Source organism: Rhododendron vialii, chromosome 2a (genome assembly GCF_030253575.1).
Source record: "Rhododendron vialii isolate Sample 1 chromosome 2a, ASM3025357v1".
NCBI classification, from domain to species: Eukaryota; Viridiplantae; Streptophyta; class Magnoliopsida; order Ericales; family Ericaceae; genus Rhododendron; species Rhododendron vialii.
This window is the reverse complement of record NC_080558.1, coordinates 18,918,801-18,944,366: the sequence shown is the minus strand read 5'-3', so window position 1 is coordinate 18,944,366 and position 25,566 is coordinate 18,918,801. Positions and strand designations below refer to the sequence as shown.

Genomic DNA, 25,566 nt, shown 5'->3' with positions numbered 1-25,566 from the left:
CATTAGCAATGTTGCCATAAAGATAATGAAGAAAATGTCCTACATGCCAGGTCTAGGATTGGGAAAGAACCTCAAAGGGCCTGCGAAGTTTGAGGCCCGCGGAACCCTCATGCGCACTACCGGCCTCAGTTATTCGCCCTCAAATGGCAGTAAGACAAACAAGGGAGACAGACTGGAAGACTATTTTGTCAAGGAGAAGGCAAAACAGGCCTACCGGGGGGAGCCAAAACCGTTTTGGGATAAAGAGACCAACACTTTGTTACCAGGATTCGAAATATTTGATAACGATGCCTAGCCAGAAAGTAAAGAAGAATTTGAGGTTCCAAAGAAGCCAGCAAAGCCAACCAACTGGATTGAAGTCCTTAGCATGGGAAGTCTAGCGGTCTTGTTCAAAGAGGACGAGCCAATGGGTACAGTCGTAGAAGTTGAAATGTTGATGCCAGGACAAAAGGTCCTCGAAGACCCGACTTCGCTCATCATGGATGCCACTGGAGATTACAAGAATTGGGTCTTTCTACAGAGTGCAACATGCCAAGGGTCTAACTCTGAGTTCGAGTTTGAGTCTAAATCCGAGTCTTCTGAGTCTTTTGAGTCTTCCAAATCAGTCGAGTCAGGGTTGGCGCCTCTTGGCCCCACCCCTCATGGTTTTTACTTTGAATTTAAGTCCACCCATGTGTATGGTGCCCCCTAGGCCTTTGCTAATGATGAAATAAATGAATCTGATTTCGCCGACTTCCCTAACTTTAGAATAAATTGTGCCGACTTTGATGATAAAGAGATCGACTTCGATGGGGATATCCCCAAAGAAATTTGATCCCTCATCGAAAGGGAAGAAGAAACGCATGCTTAACCTGTAAAAGAAGAAATTGTTTCAATAAATTTGAGGGATAGGGGGATTTCCGAATGGTTCAGATTGGTTCCGTGTTGTCTGCCGAAGAGCGTCAAGCTCTCACAAGTTTGTTGAAAGAATTCAAAGATGTTTTCGCACGATCACATGCGGACATGCCCGGAATCGATCCTGAAATCGTGGAACATCAGATTCCCCTCTACCCCGATGCAAAACCCGTAAAGCAGAAACTGAGGCGTATGAAACCTAATTGGGTGCTTAAGATAAAGGAAGAAATCACTAAACAGATCAACGCAGGGTTTCTAATGGTAACTAAATACCCTCAATGGGTCGCAAACATTGTTCCCGTCCCTAAAAAGAATGGTAGGATTAGGGTCTGTGTAGATATCAGGGACCTCAACAAAGCAAGCTTGAAAGATGACTTCCCGCTACCACACATTGATGTGCTGGTCGACAACACTACCGGGCATGCCTTGCTTTCCTTCATGGACGGTTTCTCAGGGTACAACCAAATCCTCATGGCCCTAGAGGATCGAGAGAAAACCACATTCGTCTCTGAATGGGGAACCTAATGCTATCGGGTGATGCCTTTCGGGTTAAAGAACGTTGGATCCACCTATCAGCAAGCCGCCACGACCTTGTTACACGACATGATCCACAAGAAAGTGGAAGTTTATGTTGATGACATGATCGTCAAGGCCAAGGAACGAGAAGGGCACCTACCTGCACTTAGGAAGTTCTTTGAAAGAATCAGAAAGTACAGGATGCGCCTTAACCCAGCTAAATGCACGTTTAGAGTCACAGCCGAAAAAATGCTTGGATTCATGATTACCACCTGGGGTATCGAGGTTGACCCATCAAAAATCAAGGTGATTCTGGAAATGGAGCCGCCACGTTCCGAAAAGGATGTGAGGAGTTTTCTCGGTAAGGTGCAGTTTATCAGTCGGTTCATTGCCAAACTAACTTCAACTTGTGAACCAATCTTTCGCCTACTCAAGAAGGGTGTGCCATTCAAATGGGACGATAAGTGCCAGAAAGCTTTTGAAGCAATCCGAGCTTATCTGCAAAATCCGCCAGTGTTGACACCCCCCATGTCAGGAAAACCTTTGATCCTATACTTGTCAAGAAAACCTTTGATCCTATACTTGTCAAGAAAACCTTTGATCCTATACTTGTCAGTCACTCCAACCTTTATGGGGTGTATGTTGGCACAGGAAGGAGACGATGGGGTTGAAAGGGCTGTCTACTATCCGAGTAAAAAGATGGTGGGATGTGAAGAACGTTATACTCCGTTGGAGAAGACGTGCTGGGCACTCGTCTAGGCTTCTAAAAAGTTAAGACATTACATGCTGGCCTACCCAATAAGGCTGATTTCTCGAATGGACCCTCTCAAGTACTTGTTTGAGAAACCAGCTCTCATCGAGAGAATGGCACGATGGTTACTAATGCTAGCGGAATTCAAAATAAGGTATGTCACTAGGAAATCCATAAAAGGAAGAGCTATTGCCGAATTCCTGGCCGACTGCCCAGTTGAAGGAGGTGAAGATGCCGAATTTCAATTCCCGATGAAGACATAATGACTTTAACCAAGGATGTTTGGAAGCTATACTTTGATGGGGCTGCCAATCAGAAGGGGTTTGGGATTGGTGTGTTACTAATAGCACCTAATGGCTCTCACATTCCACTTGCATCCAAGCTAAACTTTGAGGTTACCAACAATCAAGCAGAATACGAGGCTTGCATTGTAGTTATGGAAGCGGCAATTAAGATTGGTATAGAGAAATTGGAGGCGGTGGGAGATTCCAACCTGGTAGTGTCACAGGTCAATGGCGACTGGAAAGTCAAAGAGGAAAAACTGAAGCCATACCATCAGGACCTCAAAGACCTCATCCCCCATTTCAACAAGGTGACTTTCACTCATGTACTGAGGCTCGAAAATCGATTTGTAGATACCTTGGCAACTTTGGCATCCATGGTCAAAATCCCTATTGCTGTGAAGCTGAGGCCGATTGTAATCAAACAAAGGGATACACCAATATATCAACATGTCATGACTGTTGATGAGCCCGATGATGGTCACCTTTGGTATTACGACATTTGGAGGTTCGTGGAAAGAGGAGAATACCCCATTGAAGCGAGTAAGAAAGACAAAATCGCCCTCCAGAGGATGGCAGCTCAATACATCATCTGCAGAGGAAATTTGTATCGAAGGTCACACTGTGGCATCCACAAATTATGCATCCATGGTGCAGAAGCGAGAAGGGTAATGGAGGAAATTCACGAAGGTGTGTGTGGCCCTCACATGAACGGCATGATGCTTGCCAAGAAGATCCTTAGACAGGGGTATTTCTGGTCCACCATGGAGACAGAATGTGTGGAATACGTGCAGCGTTGCCACAAGTGCCAGATCCATGCCATCCTCACACATGTCCTACCATCCAAACTGCATCAAATGACCTCACCATGGCCTTTTTCAGTATGGGGAATTTATGTCATTGGGAGAATTGTGTCAGCGACGTCTAATGGCCACAAATTCATTTTGGTGGCCGTAGATTACTTCACAAAATGGGTAAAAGCTACTTTTTACGCCACATTGACCGCAGTTTAGGTCGCACACTTTATCAAGCAAAACGTCATCTACCGGTATAGAGTTCCTCAGGCATTCGTATCTGACAATGGGGTTCATTTCAAAGGACGGGCCAGGGAAGTCTTAGAAGAGTTCCAGATTCAAGTACACAAGTCGACCACCTATCGGCTGCAGACTAATGGAGCCGTGGAAGCGACTAATAAAACGATCAAGGCCATCCTGGAAAAGACCATTCAATCCGCAAGAGATTGGCATGAGCAGCTGTCACTAGCTTTGTTGGGATATCGTACGTCCGTACGTACACCAACAGGGGTGACCCTTTACTCTTTGGTCTATGGTATGGAGGTTGTACTCCCCATTGAGTTGGAAGTTTCATCTCTTCGAACTATGATCGAGTGTGAGGTCCAAGAAGCAGAATGGTTAAGTAATCGATTTGAAGAGCTCATGTTGTTTGATTAACGTCGGTTGAGGGCTCTCTATCATATTCAAGGGTATCAGAGGAGAATTGCACGCGCGTTCAATAAAAAGTTAAAGCCTAGAGACTTGTCAGAAGGTGTAATACCCCTAGTCTTTAATTATGTTTTAAGTTAATTATGTGACGTGTTTAAGGCTTAATATGTGAGTTATTGGGCTTAATTTGCTAGCTAAATGAAATTGGAACATAAGTTGGCATATGGCACACACACACTCAATAATTTTTCCTAAGCCTAGCAAAACAAAACAGGTCCTCTATGTTTTTTTTTTCTTTGTTCTTATCAAAACGTAGAGAGAGAGAGAGAGAGAGAGAGAGAGAGAGAGAGAGAGAGAGAGACCGATTAAGAGAAGAAGAAGAGAGAGAAGAAAAATTAAGGGAAACCTTGCTTGGCTTGAAATTGAAGATTTAACTTGGTAATTCTTACATCTCCTACTTGATTCCATGATTTGTATGTTAAATTTCATATCATAGGGGTTGAATTCATACTCTAGATGATTGGAACAAGATGAATTTGGCTTTGGGTTAGAGCTCTACTTGTTTCTTTGAATTAGATGTTTAAAACTTGTTTTGATGCATGAAATTGATGTTCTTGGAGTAGCTCTTCTATATCTATGAGGTTGAGCATGATTAGTGAGGTTTTGATGCGAGTAAGAAGTAGTTTGGATGGGTTTAAGAGTTGAAAATCGCAGGAAGAACAAGAGGTAATTTTCTGAAAATCTGCAGAGTAGAAATTTCGTATCTGTCCTGATTTTGTGAATTTTTTTTGAGGCAGTTCCAAAGCTCGAACAATTATGAGATTTTTACTGAGAGTTCCTTTATGAGTTTTCTATCTATGGTAAAAATTTCGGGATCAGAATCAAATTATTGAATTCTGTAAAAATTCGTGACCTTGAAGCCAGCAGTTTCGGACAGTGCTGACTGCACAGACACATGTTAGGAAAACGGTCATATTTTTTAGCTCGAGCGATGAAATCGCAATCCGATTTCTGATTTTGAAACTAGATTCATAAACCTTAAAAAGTATGTGGAGTTTGTACCTTAGTTATTTCTGTGCAAAGTCAGATTTTAAGTTGAAGTTGATGAAATTACAGATTCTGAAATTATTTCTTGAGATTGGTTGTTTAACTTCATATGTCTACCTTAGGATCTTATGTTCATAAAAATAGGCTTGTTTAGCATCTTCTAATCATGTTTTTATTGCCTAATTGTTTTAGGAAGCTCGGGTGGTTTGTAGAGCCGAGGTGAGTGATTTAATACCTAAACACATGATTTTGAACTTGTTTTCCTTATCGAGCTTATTTGAACATGTTTTATAAATTATATACTCCATGGATAACAATGAAAGGTGGACCTATTTGTGAAATATTTGCGAATCTATTTAATGGCATTCCCAACGTCCGGTCTTGCTAGGGGACGGCTTAATGGCTAGCAAGGATGTTTGAGGTTGGTGTGTGTTTTGGGATAATGCGTAGACGTCTGGCTTATCCACTACCGGGGATGCCTGGTAGCTTTTGAATTTTGAATAGCGGAATGTGCATTATATTTGGCTTATGGATTTGAGTTCTTTATTTTGAGATACTATCAAATTATTTTGCATTGCCCATGGAAGGCATGTGAGTTAAGTATTAATCATTCACACGAGCTTGGTCTTATGTATTTTCTTTTCCACCTTTCAGGAAGCGACGTGTAGTGTGGTGGCGTGTTTACTTTTGGGACGTATTGTATTTTTTGTTGGAAACTTGTAGAAAGGAAGTTTTGCTTGTAGACACTTAGCTTTGTATATGGTTTGCTAGCTTTTGGGTTTGTAAGTAGGCACAGCTCTAAGAGGTTTACCTTTTGGTTTGTAAAACTTATGTAAGACTTTGGTTTGTTATCAATAAAAGTTGACTTTTGATTCCGCTGTTATGTTTAGTCCCTTTTGGTTATCACTTGTTTAGGTGATATTTGATTTGTGATTTGGCCTTAGTGAGAAATCACTAGCATTTGTCATGATTAAGACCTCAAGGGGTGGGTCAGGGTCGTGACAGAAGGTGATATGGTTTTGAAGGAAATCCGGGCGCCAGTCTACGATCCACGCGGAAAGTTCCGACCCAAGTGGTCCGGGCCGTACATCATCAAGACCATCCTATCCGAAGGAGCTATGCAACTCATTGACTTGGACGGGAATGAATTTTCAACTTTGGTCAACCTGGATCAATCAAGCGCTATTATCCCTGAGAGAAGCTCGCTGAGCTGAAAACCGCAAGGGCGGGCAAACCCAGGCAAAAGTTAGAGCAAAAGCCTGCTAGGATGAAAACCCGCGAGGGCATCCTAGGCAAAAATTAAGGTATGCAATAAATGAGCTCGCTAGACCGAAAACCTGAAAGGGCAGTACTAGGCAAAATTTAAAGCGCAAAAAGGAGAGTGTCAAAACTAGAGCGAACCTTAACCTGAATTACGTTGTGACCTGATTCCTTTGCCATAAGGATACGTAGGCAGCCTTATTCTGAGGCCCAATCACAATCAATCAAAATAAAAATCCAGGTTGTGAGAATGCAAAGCACTGAATCAAAAAAGGGAAACCCTCCACGACTCATTTTTATTAAAATAATTGCTTCCAATACATATGGCTAAGCATGACTTTCAAGAACAAAAAGCACAACATGATTAAGATAGGATCCACAATTTATTCCAGAGTCAGGGTAGTAGGATTGAGTCAGTTTCCTTGAGCTCCAGTCCTAGCGGCAATATCTCTCCTAAGCCACTTCCGGTAACTCCCGCGAACCATCACGGACAGATAAGGGTGTGCATCAGTCACTTCACAAGTCCTTTAAAACTGCTCGTAGTTGCAAAGAACGGAATGACGAAACAAAGACAGAACAACATCGACCAGAACCTCTGCAGGGGCCTCCTGTCTACGGCCGAGCTGACGCTGGATCCGGTATGGGATATAGAAAGTAAAGGCCTCCAAACCAGTAAGGACGACCCACTAAGGGCCCATGAAGTGTATAGTCATAGGAGGAAGGTCTAACCACGAATGTCTCCACGAAACGGTCTCAGCTCGCAGACGCCTAAAGAAGTTGACCCACTCAAGAACTCGCCTATCCGCAAACTCGAAGCATCGGAGGAACAACAACCTAGCCTCATACGACCAATTGCTAGGGGGAATGGTCAGCACATTCACCTTATCGCAAAGCCAGATCTACAAAAGAGAGAAAAATAAGTAAAAAACCATAGAAAGCCGAACCGAGCGTTGAGGTAAAATAAGAACGTGAGAAAGACCCGAAAAAGGAGAGCTGAGTTAGAAGTCAACCTGTAGGAGGAGAGGACAACCCCCGAAAGTCTCAGTCTCTCCAGAACGAATTTTATCCAAACCTATCAATGTCTTAGCCAAAACCATCGGAACCACGTCCTTTCGAGCCTCGATTTGAACGGCAATACTAACCAGTGCTGAGCTAGCATGACCAGTGGAGGGTACCAAAAGGTAAGCCGCGAGCAAGCACATGCAAAGGGCAGTCACGCGCCGAGTTTGATAAGCTATGTCTGCAAGTTCACCCGAAGGAGAAAACATTTCGATAAATCGCATCACGTTGAGGTGACCGTCGCTAACTAAGTAGCGGGCAGCACCACTACTCAATCCAAGGGCCGTGGTTAGAACCTTGTGGACGCTCTCACGAACAGAAGGGATAATGACTTCTCCCGAGCCTAAACCGCCAAGATACACGCGGAACTCCTCCACGGTGGGATAAAGTTCTTGCTCGCCAAAACAAAACACGTGGACCTCGAGATCCCAAAAACTAGCGGCTGCCCTTAAAAGTTCAGGGTGAAGACGGATGTTGCGAAGGTATCTCATGGAGTAAAAGCCATGAGCCCGGAAGTTGAGCCAATCAACGCCCTCCATTGAAACTAGCCATGGGCGGAGTGAACTGGTAAGCGAAGGGCCATTAGGAGGAAGAGTGAGCTCTAGAAGAATGAGAGTTGAGTAGGATGGAAAGAATTTAAAGAAGAAGGCCAGAATTTATAGGAGGATGGAGGAGACAATTTCAAGTTTAAAGGAGCCTTAGGTTCCAAAAGTGCAAATTTTCCATGGGTCTTGCATGGGAAAAGACTTGGTCATAGCATGGAAGCACAATGCAGACATGCACTGGCTCAGAAATGCCACTGCATGGGTCAAACTTCAACCATCGTGCAATCTGCCTTAGGAAACAACAAAATGCAGACTGTCAGGAAGATAACCCCGCGCGGCGTAGTAGAGCCACGCACGGCGTATTGGATCCAAGAAAAACTTCACGGCGTAGCCTGGGTACCCCGTGAAATCTTTAGGAATGACGCACGGCATTTTGAAAGAATGGGCGGCATAATACGTCTGCATTTCTGCAGTTTTTGACAGTAAAGGAATGAAATGAATTTGAGGCACCTCGGGGCACCGTTAACCACTAGAACACACTCCAACATGAATTTGGGACTTCAGGGACGTTTTGTTTCAAGTCAACTCCCGAGATTCAAGGTCATAGTACCGAAAGTCTACATAATCCTGTTTCTAAGCCATGTCAAGGTGTCAAATCATGTCTTGGTTCGTTTCGAGCCATTTCTTTGAGTCTCACAGGTCATTACGGTCAAAAGTGACTTGGTCTGAATTCCAGTTTGAGTCTTGAGTCAAAATTCGAAGTCGTCACCTTCCAAAGTCAACCTTTTCTTAGTTTTCTAACATGTTCCAAGCATAAAGATGAATTTCTGAGTTATATGTCAAATTTCAAGGGCTGTCACAGTCATATTCGAGCCCGTGGCAAGGGCATTTGTGTAAATTCTAGGGTGAAACGTCAATTTTTCCAAGATCAAGCAATTACTTCTTTGAATTCTACTTCTTTGTTAGCATATCTATCATTGCAAACCAGGTACCAAACTCATTTTTTTTTTATCATTGGTTAGTTGCACATTACGGTAATAGTCTTGGTTGCTCAAGCAACAATAAAAGAAATTGAAAGAACAGTTTCTACGCATAAATATATAAATCTCCAGGCATCCATTAGTGAAGTACAAAAGGGGCTTGCAAGCCTGATGCACAAAATCCTATCTACCAAGGGTAAACAGGCACCCTACAAAAGGAAGCATGCAGGCTCCATCAAAAGGCAAAAAGCAAAAGAGGAAAACTCAGTCCTCATCCTCATTTATGTCCTCGTCCTCGTCCTCTTCCTCATCCTCCTCGGAGACCTCTTCCTCCGCCTCAGAGCTAACGACCTCATGAGTGCGAGTCACTCTACCAGAGGTATCCTCCAGATCAATGTCTATAGGCTCCTCGGTCTCGTCTGAAACGGCAATAGGCTCCTCCTCGGTGCCGCCAGAGTGTCGCTGTCTCTTTTCTAAGGACGCTCCTCCCGAGAGCCAGCAGAGGAAGCCTGTTGCACAGGCATGCGAATAGACTCCCTGCGTAACCCCCGAGCAACTCCTCCTCTAGCCTGCATTATCATTCATCTAGCATTTGCATCATAATCATGAGTAGGGGTAATGGAAAGCGACTAAGATTTAAGGGTTTACCATCGTCACTCCAGCGCGAGTCAGTACCGGTGGGGAGTGGCCCATGGCATATTGCCGCACTAGTTGCTCCAGGCCTATCATGGCCGCCGCCATCTCCCTATCATACTCCGGAGTCACCTGTGCATTGAAAGGAAAAATCAGAACGTGTAGTGACAATGACAAGACGTACGAAGGAAACAAAAATAGGATATACCTGAGCAACGAACTTTGGAGGCTCAACCGTAGGGTATGGCACCTCCACAAGGGCAAAGACTCCCTGAGCGGTCACCACGTCCACTGTCCAGGAGAGCGCAGGCAACCTAGCCCCGCTCTAACCTGCACCGTCACCACTGCCTCCACCACCTCTTCCTCCATCTCCTCTTCTTCCCCATCTACCTCTCCTACCACCTCTACCACCTTGCGTCTGCCGCTGCACCTTCCAGACAACATGAATCCCAAAGCCCAGCATCAGGTATTGAGCCTGGTACTCTGCGTAGTCAACACCGGCCTGAAACAATGGCTCAAGCTGAGGGTCTGGCTGCGTGAACTGCTCCACCTCCTCCAGCGTGTACTCGCTCGTCCTCTGAACAAAGGGAGGAAGTGGCCTAGGGACTCGAAAAATGTCCAACCTTAACAACTGACGTGATACTCGGTCACCTAGGTACCACTCCTAACCGTAAGGGGTCTCAAGCAGCACCCTCCCTCTCGCCACTACCTTGCTCTGAGCTACATATGTAACCTTAAAGCGATCTCAGATGCGCTAGTGTACCTGCAATGGGAGGCATGCATCAGGAAATCATTCAATGAAAATGTGTTGGGAACATGAAAGGAAGCATAGATACCCGATCGGGATGTAGCTCGTCCAAGTACAGCCGATAGGCGTTCAGATCGCCTTTTCCTTTCTTTACTTCTCGATACTCCTTTGACCAACGGAGGGCCCGAGGGAGTATCGTATCATCAGGGCACGACGTCGTGGGAGGGTACATATCCAGTACCTCGTACGTCCAAAGCTACAAATCAAAGCATTAAGAGTTAGCATAAGGCATGCAATGAATGAATGGAAAGCTAACACGAAAAAGCAAGGTTTCAAGATATACCTCCCAGACTCGCCAATAGCCGCCAAGGCTCTTCCCTACTCATCGGGAAAGAGACCCCATGAACGCATAGCACGCCCCCAAAGCCGCGCCACCCCAGTCAAAACGGGCAATCTCCCCGATATTCCTCAGTGCCGGCAGAAACGACAAATGTACTCAGTTGCGTCTGTTAGGAAACAGAGATGCACCGAGCACATACAACAAGAAACACCTCACCATCTGCTCCTCCTGAACTCTACCTTCTTGGGGCTCTGTCCAAAACTCCAACAGTTGAGTGTATGGCGCATCCCCCTCTTTGCTCTCAGCCTGTACCCCAAGAGATGCTTCTGAAGCTCGGGGTCTCTCCCCGCCACAGCATCGTAAGGGACAGAGTCACCTTCGACCCTCAGACCAGTGATCGCCGCAAAGTCCAATGGGTGTCACCGTCATCTCATCGAAAGAGAAGTGGAACGAGTTTGTCGTGTCCCACCACCTCTCGGCAAGTGCCCTCATTACCTGGCGATCATTACTCGCCCTCGTCAGCACATTGACGAACTCTACAAATCCAGCCACCCTCACCATCTCCCTCGAGGCCTCTGGGAGTCTCTCCCAAAACTTCGGCATATCGGCCGCACCCCCGTAGCACGAGATCGTGATCGCCTGTTACAACAAATGGATAATATTCATTAAACATGCATGATACTCAGGATAAGCATGATATTCTAAAGCATGGAATTGAGAAGCATAGTGCATTGTATTGAAATACAAGTATTAAAGCATACCTCGTCTCATCATAAGGACAGGTGCTATTGGGGGTCCCTTAGAACCAAAGCCTCATCATAGGCGGTCCTCTCAGGCCTGTAGGCGTTCAGCAGCGCAGGCACCACCACGTGCCGAAGTGGCATGTAAAACTCCTTGGTAAAAGGACGGTCTTGCCCAAGGACCGCAGTCGCCTCGTCCACTACGGTCCTCCTCGGGACCAAAACCTCCTCCTTCTCTACCCGTGGCCCCTCGGCCGCTCCGGTCTCGAGCTCGGCTCATAATTCCCGCTCACGAGACTCGAGCAAAGCCTCCACCAACCCAGGAACCCCTCGCAGTGTCCCTACTAAGTCCTCTAAGGACGTCGTCTCTAAGTAGTCACCCACTCCTATATGGCGTGACGACCCTGCACCTGGGCCACTGCCCACAAACATAGCCGGTATCTTCTACTCCTTCTCGACAACAGGGGCCTTCCCCAAGTCGACCCGAGGCTCTCTCACAGGAGAGGCCTCCGTCTCCTCCTCTGCCCGGTCTAAACCACCACCATATTTGGCCTCCGTGGCCCTCTTCTCCAAACCGTCATTGGCCCCCGATTGGTCCGCGGCCTCGACCTCGCCCCTCGGCTCCATTGCACCCGAGCCTTCCATACCTTGGCTATCACCGGCCACCCCTCCGCTGCTACCACCATCATTGCCTACCATGGCAGCCGAGGTCATGGCTTCCTCGGCCATGGCTGCCGGAACCGAGTCCCCTATGGACTCTGGGACATCCTCAATCACCGCGTCACTCTCTAAAGGGATTGGGGGCAGAGTAATCTCGACATGTGATGGTTGATCACCCCCGGGCATGTCAATATCATCCATTATGAGAAATGCGAGAGAGAGAGAGCAGCGAGAGAGAGTGTGTGTGTGTGTAACGAGAGAGGGAGAAAGAGCAGAAAAAGTGATAGAGAGAGATGATCGAGAGAGGGATAGACGTTGAGAGAGAGAGAGAGAGAGAGAGAGAGAGAGCAAAGAGAACGAGAGAGAGAGAGAGAGAGAGAGAGAGAGAGAGAGGGAAATTTGAACGGTGGGGCGTACTGTGTATGCCTCACCCGTATATACCCCCCCTGAGCCGGTTCGTCTGGAATTAAAATTGGACCCGGTTTTCAGCCTAGAGCGCTGCATGGCATTTCGATCAAACCGCACGGCGTACTGATCAGGCATATAGGGTATTTCATCATAACGTGCATTTTTCTGAGAGCTACGCATGGCATTTTAGCTTATTTTGACAGTTCGAATTCTGGGCAATTTCTTGGCATTTGAGGCTATGATCATTTGAATTTTTAATAGCAGAAAGAAAACAGGCAATCGAAAATTAGAGAAAGGGGACTTTTCATTGCATAAAACACAAGGTAATCCCTGGGTTTTCATTACATTCGTTCAACAACAACAACAACAAAAAAGGAAAAAAAAAAAAGAAAGTCCTACTGCCCCTTGCTTTTTCTTCTTCTCCATCCTCCTCCTCAATCTCTCCCCTCGCCGGAAGCCTCGTTCCCACCGTCCGAACGGTCATCCGAACCATTCGGATTCCCCTTCGAATCCTCCGCACTCATGTCCCAGTGCGTACTCCGGGTCCTGCTTGTCGTCCAATTGGTCGAAGGTGAAGTCCTGAAGATTGGAGACAGCACGGCAAAGAGAACGGATTGTAGAAATGAGCCTCGCAATTTGAGCATTAAGTTGCTCGATCTCTTCACGATAGAAGGCCATTTCGGCCTCCAGTGAAACCACTTGCGCCGCGAGACTATTGTCTGCCATGAGAACTTTGTTTCACAAACCTATTTTGAGAAGTGTGAAGGGATATGAAAAGATTTGAGAGTTTTTGATGGTGGTGCATAGAATGAGGCACCACCCTCCCTTCATAAAGATGACAAACGGGCACGCCTGCATTAATGGGTGCCCTTAAACCAGCCGACTGTCCTCGAAAATCGAAGAGTTGCATGAAAAAATGAAATGCCGCGCGTTGTAATGCTGAGCCGCACGGCATTTTAGCTTTGCATGATTAAATTATTTTTCTAGGAAATTGATCAACCTAGCCACCAAAATCCCCTTGGAAATCAAACATTCCAGCCGTTTTGCAGAAGAATCTGTTAGAATGAGGCGCCTTGATTATAGGATCCTTTAATTTTCGTCCCCCGTGACTCTTGATTTTTCGTCCCCCGGGACTCGCCATATATGTGTTTTTCACTGTATTCGTCCTTCGGGGCTTCTCAAAATTTTTCAACCTCCGGGGATTACCGTGATTTCTCGTCCCTCGGGACTCGCAGTACTCCCGGCTCGTCTCGTTTCAATTTGCCTCCCGAAGGCTCGTCTCGAATTTTTGCCTACCGAGGGCTCGTCTCGTCTTGATTTGCCTCCCGTAGGCTCGTCTCGAATTTTCGCCCTCCGAGGGCTCGTCTCGTCTTGTCTCCTCTCCATTTGCCTCCCGAAGGCTCGTCTCGAATATTTGCCCTCTGAGGGCTCGTCTCGTCTCAATTTGCCTCCCGAAGGCTCGTCTCTAATTTTCGCCCTCCGAGGACTCGTCTCGCACACACATAGTTATTTACATTTAATTCACAACACTCAGCACCACAGGCACTCAATCTTCTCAAGTTTATTACATGATTTTGTTATTTGTCCTCCCGAACTCATTTTCGCTTGCATTGTCCCGATTGAATTACGTTGGTCTGATCCCTGCGCTCCAGGTACGTAGGCAGCTCCACGAGCGCGACCACCATCGTCATTAGCTTGCATTTTGGTTTTCATTCATTTTTGTCTCCGATTAAAGATTTTAGAGCAACGGATTGGGATGCCTATTCTTTAAGCGTCACTCACACCAATTGATGGTGTCCAAGTTACGTTAAAGAGGGACTACTGTAGACACCCCAATCGGAACCTCGAAGGGTCTTTGAACATCCCGATGATGAAATAAATGAAACAATACCTTTGAGAGCTTGGACAAAGGACTCCTTCAGCCCAAAAGCTCAAAAGCCCTAGACTGGACCTATAATACCGCGCGGAACACTTCTACACCACACGGCATAATAGAATTCATTATGACGCACGAGGTCATGAGGTTAACCACACGACATTTTAGGTAAAGTTCTGATTGGCTCAGCAAGCTGTCGGCCACACCCACTTGAGCCACAGCTACAAGTTGGCTAAGCTGAAAAGGCACTTCTGGCCCGCTCAGAAAATACCTCCACCATGTGAATTCAAAATCATTGGCTCTTGCCTATAAATACACCCCTCCACTCAAGGGAAAGGGGCCTTGAACTCTCTTTCTCTCTCATCATGCTTTCACACCCACTCATCACTTCCAAGTCTTAAGAAAGTTTGCTCTAAAAAAACAACATTCTCTGGGCTTCTCCTTTCTCAAAGTCCCCTATTTTTCTCCTCATCATTGAAAGTGAGTCCTTTTACTCACTTTGAGATCCCAACTACCCAATATACCCATCTATTACACACATCCACACCGTCATTTTCTCAACCGACGTTATCAACGCTCATCCACCGTCATTTGTCCTCATTCAAGCTCAAGATCAAAGGTAAAAACCAAATTTCCTTGGGTTAGGCTCAGTCTTGACTCTAAGGGAGCTTTTTTATTGTCTGGCTTAACTCCCTTTTGGTTAAGTTTTGACTTAAAAATCATTTTTAGAAAATAAAACAGCCACTGTCCTGAAAGGCACCACGCCGCGCAGCGTTTCAATGCGTCGCGCGGCGTAGTGTGTTCAGACACACGGCTTTTCATCCGCCACTATTTTCTTGTTCAAACTGTCTGAACCAAAGCCATCTTTTGTAAGGCCTGTGTTGTTGTTGAGGAATCAATCATCAATGTCTTCAGAAATAAGACCATATCTACAAGTCATGTTTCATTTTATAAACAATTTCTTGAACATTTCAAGTGGAAAAGTATACTAAAAGTTGTTTTACGATCATGGCTTGATGAAATGGTACTGTCCTGAGACGATCCAGTGATTGTGCATCTTCTGATATTTCATAAAAATGTTGCACGTGATATCCTAAGAGCTGATGACAGTCTGACAACGGAACAGATACCCCACACGGCATATTGTAAAGCCGTGCGCGACACTACAGTATGCTGTGAAGGAGATGACAGTGGTCCAGACAATTTATCCAGAAGCTCCCCCCTTTTTTTTGCATTGCATCATCTTTATCACCTCTGAACAGATAGCACCACGTGCACGTCAATGTGATATACTTCCCATGTCCATTCCCCTCTTACTTGCTTATTAAAGAGCTTTATTTTTCAAAAGATTCATGAAAAATTTTCCTTTTGAAAATGTTTAGTAGAGACCGGTTTCACTGGGCGAGTGGAGTGCTTTTCGACAAAACCTTCCCCATTCATAACGTGGCTCCCGGACCCAAAGTCTCAACGTTTTTCGCTAGACCAAAAGCCCTTTTTTTTTTTTTTTAAAAAAAAAAACGAGTCATCGATTTTTCGGATCATCCATCTCAAAAATCCGGGTGACGACTCTCTCGGGCGCGCGCTGGTCGGGGAGCCCACACTGGTATTGATACCTCGATCAGGGGTATCAATACCCCTCTTCTGTTCCGGACAGATTTGGTTCATTTGTTTCTTCTCGTGCCCGTTTGAACCCCAAACACTTCAAATACCTTTTGAATAGCTTCAAATAACTTCAAAACTTGATTGTTCGTACCTCGAAAGATTCATTGACCAATCGACCACTTTGGGCCCTCGTCGTAGCTTAGAAAAGTGTAGAATTAAATGGTTAGGATACTCGTACATTATTTTACGCTTTTGGTTGATTGAAATAGATGTTGTGGTATGTCTCATTGATCGATATAGACTTGTCAAGTGTTATAACATGATGTAATGATTTGCAAATTGAGAAATGTATTATGGAGTCGTTGTTGAATATCGTAGGCCATAAAGTATATCGTAGGGTGCATAGTTGGTCGATGGGGATTTTCCTAGCGGTTCGGATGAGAATAGGGTAACCCGTATCCTCGTGCCTCATCTCGTTGATCTTCCTAGGTTCCTTTGGCACCCAATCTATAAGATTCTCGTTTAGAACCTAGCGAATGGTCTTTCGTAGAGTCATTTATGGGTTCGGTATGTGACATAGGGCGTCGTGATAAACTTTGAGGGATAACGTGAACCTAAGGTATTTAGTAATGTACAAAAGGACATGTTAGTGAGTTTATAATACATTGAATGATGATGAATGATAGACTGTGACCTTGGGAAGTGTTGTCATGTTGTATTCGGATCGTTAATGCTTTTGTGTTTGTGTGAGTTGTGCACTTTGAATTAAGGGTCCTGCAACGTAAGGCGTGATAATGTGGAAAACCAGGAGAATTCACTGTAACGCAAGGTGTGGTAATACAGTTGAATGTCTCGCATGATAAAGGAAGTTATGACTGATTGTTGAAGTTCACGCTGTTGCTTGGGCCGTGTATTGCTTGAGATTGTAATTGTGGAAAAAGGGAAACAACAATTGAATTCATCAAAAATTTTGAAAAGAAAGGAACTTGGTTTTGAAAAAAGGATTTTTAGGAAAAATCCTCCTGCTATTCTTGAGCGAATCAATAGTTTCCGGTATTCGTGCATAGAATCAACGGACTCTGGCTATTCAGACTAGAATCAATGGAGCTTGACCCGTAGAGGTCAAGAGTATTTTCTCAAAATTATTTTGAAAATAAAAAAGGAATGTTTCCTTTTATGAAAAAGAGGTTTGATGATAAATGGTAAAGGATGAGAAAGTTAATAGTAGCAATCATTTGAGGAAACTTAAGATGATTTGAGTAACTGTCGTGGGTTATTTAAATGGATGTGTGTTTAATGCTGCTCTTAGTTTGGTGTACGAATGGTTAGGGATACCTTTATGACATACAGAATCCCGTAGTCATGGTCCGTCGGTTCATTATGGTGCCCCTCTGTATCTCTTGTTCGTCTAGTAGAAATCTCATTCTCATTGCATGTTTCATCGCATTTACATATAGCTTGAGTATAGAATTCTCTATTGGGCTAGTGTAGCTCAACCTATCATTTTCAGGTATATCTCAAGGATTTGACGCGGAGTGCATGGTGTGCATGCTTGACTTCATGCCTTTTAAAAGCCGTCGTTGTGAAGTGATTCCATCACCTTTTGTATGACCTTTTGTAAAGATGTATTTGCAAACTCATCTGAACTCTTTTAACTTTAGATATCATGTAATCTCTAAATTTACTATCTTTGTCAAACTATGAAATTTGGGCCGTAGTGCCAATGTTGTAAACCTTTAAACTTGGGGACTTGGATTGTAAATGATCATTTGGGAACTCTCATTTAGGTATTGTCTATATTATGTGAGGATTAGTTATTGAAATAGATTATTTGTTTATGTTAAAAATCGAGGGTGTAACATATGTGTTGTGTCCTTATACGTGTCATGCCCATTCCTAACCATACTCATGTCGTGGGCTCCAAAACGATGACCGAGCCTGGCCCACCTTAGTGTTCGTGCCATGTTCGCCCATACCGTGTCATGCCAACGCTAAACATGTTGTTCTTGGGCCGTGTTCGTGCCGACCCGGCCCGTGCCAGCGCTAAACATGTCGTTCTTATAAACAATGAATTAAGCATAGAAGTTTACACAAGTGTATTCTTAAAAATGTGTATTACTCGTAAAATCTTATTTAGCATTCAATGAGTATTATTTACACTTATTGATTCCTAGTGTTAAAAAGAGGACAAATTTATAGTTTTATTGAAATTGCTTCATATATGCATGGGGCATTTTTTCTATTAAAATGAAGGGATTAATGAATGGAAAGAGATAAAAAGAAAAATGAGAACAATAATTTGAAATATGGATAATGAGTAGAGAGTAATGATTAAAAGTAGAGGTAATGAGTATTTTTTGAGTTGAATTTTTTTTTCCAAATCTTGATCCAAACAAGGCATTAATCATTGAATGGGTAAATGTGGAAGTGGATTCAAGCCATGGTAGCTCCGCCGTGGTGTCACCGTTTTTACAAAATCAGGTAGGAGTATATATTGACTCCATCATGAAAAACAATGCTTTAAAAAAAAAAATATATATATATATATATACATATATATATATATATATAACCCGATGAGTCAACTCACTGTTCACTACCCAAGTCAGGACTCCAAACCATCACAAACACCTTCAACCCAACATCAACCGAATGTCCATCTGATCAAAAAAACCGAATGTCCACCATCAAAAACCCAACATCACCCTCCTAAAGTTTCAAGTTCAAAATCTTTTGGTGCTATCAACAGCTTTGGGATCAATCCATACGGAGCATTTGATCCGGCTTCAAGTGGGCCCCACTAGAGGACGATGCCTTTACGATCCCACGATTAGTTGAGTTACGCTTGAGGTGGCCAGGACTCAAGTATCTAGGAGTGCCTCTGATTAGTTCTGAACTCACTTCCACTGATTGTTCTGTGCTTAAGGATAAGATCTTGGCTAGAATCTGTTGTTGGACTCGGATGTTTTTATCATATGGTGGAAGGGCTCAGCTCATCCAATCAGTTCTCTTTAGCATTCAATCTTATTGGAGTTCAATTTTTACCCTACCACTGTGCATTGTCAAAGAAATAGAAGGAGTTTTGAGTGCCTTCCTTTGGTCAGGTACTGATCTGAAACACTCTGGAGCTAAGGTAAGTTGGGTAAATCTCTGCATTCCAAAAAATGAATGGGGGCTTGGCTTTAGATCATTGAAAAAATGAAGGGGGGCTTGGCTTTAGATCATTGAAGGAATGGAATAAAGTTGTTAATATGAAGCACTTGTGGGCCCTTAGCAAAAAGCAAACACATTATTGGCAATGGTGAGGATACCTTCCTTTGAACGGATAAATGGCACCCCTTAGAGCATCTCCAATGCACCCTCCATTCCTCTATTTCTCCATTTGAGAGGATCATTTTTTGAGGAAATACTATTCCAATCCATCCTCTATTTTCTCCTCCATTTGAGAGGATCAAGTTTGGTACTCCAAATATGGAGGATGGAGAAAACAATGGAGGATGTCCTCCATTTCACTATTCACCCTCACCAAATCCCATTTTGTTCATCAAATTAGTTTGATACACTAATCTTTTATAAAATTGGTACCAATCAAAAGATATGTACAATATCTTCAAAATAAGACTCATATTGAGTATTTTTTTAATGAAGTTAGAAAAATGAAAATTTGAGTTTTGGAGGAAAAGTGGAGAAGTTTGAGATTTGAGATGAGTTTTTAAAGAAATAGAAGCAGAAATAGAGTATTGGGTTGGAGTTAGATTTCCTCCAAAATCACTTTTGCAATAAAATATATTATTTTGATACTCTCAAATGAAGAAATGAAGGCAAAAATAGAGTATTGGATTGGAGATGCTCTTAGGTGCCTTATATCAGAGATTTGGGGAGGTTGTGGTGACCAATAGAGGTCTTGGGAAGCATGTAGACATCGGTCTCCTATCCAACCTTGGCATCCCTTGGTCTGGTTCAATCAAGGTGTGCCACGGTGGAGCTTTATTAAGTGGCTTGCTATTCTGGGCAGGCTGTCCACTAGAGACAGAGTGATCAGTTGAGGTGTAGTTGCGAGTTCCTAGTGTGTGATGTGTTTGAATGATATAGAGTCTCATAATCATTTATTTTTGTAGTGTGACTTCTCTGCTCCTATTTGGGGGCAAATTCTGATCCGTAATGGCATTTATAAGGCTGTTGTACCTCTTTCTCAAGAGCTTGAATGGGCTGGGCAGAATTGTGCGAGTAAAGGTTTTCGAAATTACATTTATAAGCTATCTTTGTTGTTTTCTTTGGGGTGAATGGAATTCCAGGATTTTTCAAGGTAAATCCAGAGGTGTCCCTGAGGTTGTTCGGGCTATTTTTGATGCTATTCGAGCTAGGTTAAGGTCTTGGACCATAGTGAAGTTTACTGTCCAGAATAGGAGTTTGTGTGATGATTAGCTTCTAAATTCGTAAATTTTTTGGATCAATATGTGTAGATAAGAGTCTGTGCTTTTTTCGTTTATGATGTATAGGTGTGCTAGCGATATGCCCCGTGAGTTTTGTAGCTTCCTGAGGTTTTTTGGTGCAATAAAATTTTTACCTTAAAAAAAAAAAAAATTTGGCCAGGACTCCTAGTTATAAACCCAAAAAAAAAATTCCATAACCCTCCGAGTCCACTCACTGAGTCACTGCCCGAGTCAGGAGTCCAACCCAGCCCAAAACACCTTCAACCCAACATAAAAAATAAAAAATAAAAAATAAAAAAAAAAGGGTCCATCACAAATCAACAGGGAAATCAACACCATCCACAGAGCTCCCACATCTCTCAACCCCACCCCCCAACCAAAAAACACAATGGAAAAAGAAGAAGAATTAGAACAGAACCGCCTCAATTACTGGGGAAACACACCAGAAGAAGAGTACTACTCCACCCAGGGAATCAAATCCACCAAATCCTTCTTCACCTCGCCCAGAGGCCTGACCCTCTTCACGAGATCATGGCAACCCCTCACCGCCCCCCCACGCGCCGCCGTCTGCATGGTCCACGGCTACGGCACCGACATCAGCTGGAACTTCCAATCCACCCCGATTTTTCTGGCCCAGAACGGGTTCTCCTGCTTCGCCCTCGATATGCAGGGCCACGGCCTCTCGCAGGGCCTCAGGGCCTTCGTGCCGAGCGTCGATGACGTCGTCGAAGACTGCGTCTCGTTCTTCGATTCGGTCGTGAAGAGTGATGCGGAGCTCGGGAGGGTGCCCAGGTTCCTGTTCGGCGAGTCGATGGGCGGGGCGATTTGTACTTTGATTCACTTGAGGAATTTGGAGGGGTTTGATGGGGCGATTTTGATCGCGCCCATGTGTAAGATCTCGGATAAGGTCAGACCCGGGTGGCCGCTTCCGGAGATTTTGAGTTTTTTTGCGAGATTTGCGCCGACTTTGCCGATTGTGCCGACGGCGGATCTTTTGGAGAAGTCTGTCAAGTCGCCGGAGAAGAAGGTAAATTTTGGACTCTGGACTCTGGAGAAGTTTATCTGAGTATTATTCGCTTTTCTTCTTATTATATAGTATAAGGCAATAATCTAACGTTTTCGTGTTAGTATTACGGTAATTATGTCCAGTCAGCCGTCGCCACTCAATATCTCACCATCCGTTTTGACAATTAATAATTTGGATTTCAAAAAAGAGCTTGAGATTAAGAGCGGTGAAGTGAGCGATGAATATTGAGCCATGGGCGTAGACTATCTACAAATTTAATAAGTATTGGATTCCATTATTGTAGAGTTAAGCCGCAGGTGGTCAATTGAACCCCTTAACAAAAATTGCGTAATACTGTATTATGTAGAAAATCCTATTCTATTCTAGGCTTTAGTCCAAGATTATGAACATTTTCAAACCAAGTAATTCACAATTTAACAATTGAGTAATAAATGTGCTCAAAACGAAAATATTAGAAATAGAGAGTGGAAAAAGGATCAATTTTTTTTTGATCGGCTAAAAAAAAAGGATCAACTGGTATCGATATCAAGCACTGGCTTTCCTAAAAACAATAGAATTATGTCCAAAAATTCATCAGAGAACAATTGTAAAATCTTAACTCTTTCGTCCCATTTCGTTCCTTCTTTGTACTTATGCCTTTTTGTGAGATTTATAAATGATGTGTTAGAAAATTAAAATGATTACCAAATTAAAGATTACAATTAATTCTTGTAGGCAAAGATCTCAAAAGAATAATGAGAATATAGAAAATCTTTAAGATGTCAGAAATAGTAAGAATGTACTTGAATTTGAGAACGCGGAAGTATTGTGTTAATCTAGTGTTATTGAGCGACTATGATATACATAATTTTTTTTAATGTGAAACTTACAGGCGATTGCGAGGATGAATCCGATGAGATACAACGGGAAACCCAGGTTGGGAACCGTGCGTGAGCTTCTGCGTGTTACCAATTACGTGAGCAGTCGGTTATGCGACGTGAGAATTCCGTTCATCGTGTTACACGGCAGTGCTGATTTTGTGACCGATCCGGAGGTGAGCAGAGAGTTGTTTGATAAAGCGCAGAGCGAGGACAAGACCATAAAGATTTACGACGGGATGATGCATTCGCTGTTGTTTGGAGAGACCGATGGGAACGTTGAAATCGTCCGGAGTGATATACTTTCATGGCTGAATGATAGATGCTGATTTCGTTGTGATTTTTTCGGTTTTTTCTTTCGTCATTGCACTCTTTAGAAGAACAATCAGGTTTTGAGTTTTGAGAAAAATATTTAATGTAATGAATGAAAAGAGATAGATAAAGAAATTTATTAGGAACCATGCAAATGGTAGTAAAAAGATTTTTTCAAAGCTTGTTAAAGGACAAAGCGATATAATTGTACTGATCACTCTTCCTGAAATTAGGGTGAAATTCTCACGGGTTCATTTGAAGATGTTCCGTGTTAGTCACAAATGTGGTATTACTAAGATTGATCAGGTGCCGTTTTGCTAAGATTCTTACTTTTAAGTATTTATTTTTCACTTTACGAGATAGGTCATTCTCTCACAATAAATTATCTCTATTTCAAAAAAAATAAGTAATTCTTAGCGGAACAGGGCTGAGTGTTTGATGGAAGTCTTCAATGGAGAATTCTTTTGCATCAGACACGAAAATTGTTGTGCTAGTTCTTTCTTTCGACTAGTCTCATCTCACTGAAAAAGAAGAATGCAGTTTAAGCTCTATAGAGTCTTCAGATTCTTGTTGTAGATTTTCCTTTCTTATTTTGTTTGGGTAATAAGAGACTAATTTTGGGACTCTGAAGTTAACGATCGAGCAAATTTTTCTGTGGCCAATAGTTTGGAATATTTGACTTCTGTAATATTTAAACATGCAACTTTATGGTGGACCAACACTTGTTAACTTCTTCACCCATTCAATCAAACCCTTGGGGTAGTCAGCTAGCATACACTAAAGTCTACAACGAGGCAAACAAAGTGCAATGTGCATTTATAACATGCGATACAGAATACGTATTCCACATCGTATCCTTTTGTACAAAAATTCTATGATACGATGACGTATCCTACGATATATTTGCGTATCCGGATACAGTTTGTTTCCTACGATTGCCTATTGACCAAAAATCAGACCGTATTTTAAGAAGTGAAACCCCAAGCATGTTCTAAAACGTTTGATCTAATTATGGTTACATTCAAACCATTTGAAGAAAACCCAACCTCAATCCATTCGGGCTCAAATAGAAGAAAGAACATGCATCTTTTGCATCAATCAAATAAGGGCACATTGACCCCACCTGAGAAATTTATAAATTTGCATCCTAAAAACTTCTTTTTTATCATATATATATATATATATATATATATATATATATATATATATATATATATATATATATATATATATATATATATATATATAACTATTTTTAATTGTATATCAATATACCAATTTTTAATTGTATATCAATTTTTCATAACGTATCTTACGATCCGCGATGCGTATCCAGATACGATTTATAAAATAAGAAAAACAATACACCATACATTCCCAATTTGAAAACATAATTGCTCCTCTCTGAAAACTACTAGTCAAATTAGGGTGCTCCTACAATTGGGCACCAGATAAAAGAAAGCAAACAAGCATGCAATGTACGATTACTCTTGTACATCGTATCTATACTACATCTTTTAAATGTACGAAGGTGTTTTCTACATTTTGTTTTCCAAAAATGCCCTAAACACTTGCAATTAATACCTATCTTATCCTACATCTCTTCCCAACTGACACAATACAACAGCTGCAACGAAATGATACAAAACAACAAAGGCCTCCCCTGGCTTCCAAAGGACACACCTCTCTGGGCAGGGAAAAACAGCCTTCCCAAAAACGTTGCGTCATTCACACCAAAATCGCTCAGTCAGTCCAATCTCCTAATCCACTGAACTCCGCTTTCCGGCAAATTGATACTACAAAAGCATACCGAACTGAGTATTCGAATAGAAGCCCAAGACAGGTAACACATGTATTCGAAACATGACAAATGTATCTAAAAGTAATTATATATTCCACAATTTCCATGTATAGAAGAGTCCTCCATGGATGGGTTCAACAAGGAGATGAAAACTTCTATAGACAAACATGACATAGTAAGTTAAAATTTCTCCATTGTTCACACTTCTGTAACCATTATTTGTTGTCCTCTGTAATAGAACGGACATCCCAAAAATAATATCCCTGAAACACAGTTGCTATGGGAGTCACGTACATCAACTGTTTGATTCATTTACTTGGTATAAGTTTTAGTACAGGTGATGCCACATATGAGTGGCCCTTGCAGATTTTCTCTTACTGTGTTTGGTGTCTTTGCGTTGGATATTACCATTACAAGAAAACAAGAAAGGGAGAGAATGGTTTCTCTTTTACAGAAAATGAAGTTTGGCACTTTGATCTTATGAAGGGGAATACATCCATCAGGCTACGGAAAGCAAATAGGTATTCTGATTTTCTTTTAATAATAAACCATTTTGTGAATCGCAACTCCACTTCGACTTATCATTTCAAAATCAAGTTTTGTATGCTTTGTTTATTGCAGGAGGTTGGCTTGAGGATGGAAACGTTGGCAAGGAACAATCATGCCAAGGTAAAGCATATCCGCTCCATCCCTTGTCTACAGATTATCTATTCCAAGCTAAATCATATCTTGGGGGCCCAAACTTCCGTAAAAATACTGTGAATTTGTTAATCCTTTTCTGAATAATGCAACTTTCTTGGTCACATAAAATGCATATGCATATGTCTTGTGTTTTAGTGTAGAATATGCACTGTAACTTTACTCTAGCACTGAAATCGGGTGTTATTCCCACTGCGGAGATAATGCTATATTTAGGGATTCCAAAGGGTAGGAAGTTTTAGTGGGGAAAGCGCTCCAAAACTTTTACGCTATGGGGCAGGCAACATTGTTCTCTACGTTTTACCATACTGGATACTATATTTTTGTTGGGTAAATTCAAGTTTCATAGGTACCAAGGAACTAATTAAGACAAATGGAGAAAGGTTATAAGATAATACGTTGAAATGTGGAGCAAAGCTGTAGCTATAAAAGGCTTTTTCCGTTGTTTTTTTTTTTTTGCAAAGTACTCAACAATTGACATTTACTTTTGGTTGTATTTTTTTTTTTGCTCGGCTACTTTTGGTTGTATTAAGAAGAAATGCGGTTCCTACCTCAACATATGAATGGGGTAGGATAGTCCACAATCCAAGACTACTTGCATAGCCTGAGCATGTACCTCTAGCTAAAAAAAAAAAAAAAGGAAGTATACACATTT

General features: G+C 42.7%; 1 protein-coding gene across 1 annotated transcript; it reads left to right on the top strand.

Annotated features, from left to right (window-relative positions):
- Positions 1–20,515: 20,515 nt before the first annotated feature.
- LOC131312065 (caffeoylshikimate esterase) lies at positions 20,516–22,693 on the top strand. Its single transcript, XM_058339799.1, has 2 exons — positions 20,516–21,242; positions 22,114–22,693. The coding sequence occupies exons 1-2, from the start codon at positions 20,604–20,606 to the stop codon at positions 22,426–22,428; spliced, it is 954 nt and encodes a 317-aa protein (XP_058195782.1). The 5' UTR covers positions 20,516–20,603; the 3' UTR covers positions 22,429–22,693.
- The last annotated feature ends 2,873 nt before the right edge of the window (positions 22,694–25,566 follow it).

Coding starts and splice junctions, on each gene's coding strand:
- LOC131312065 (XM_058339799.1), top strand. CDS start 20,604: ATGGAAAAAGAAGAAGAATTAGAACAGAACCGCCTCAATTACTGGGGA. Junction 21,243..22,113: donor TCAAGTCGCCGGAGAAGAAG/GTAAATTTTGGA, acceptor TGAAACTTACAG/GCGATTGCGAGGATGAATCC.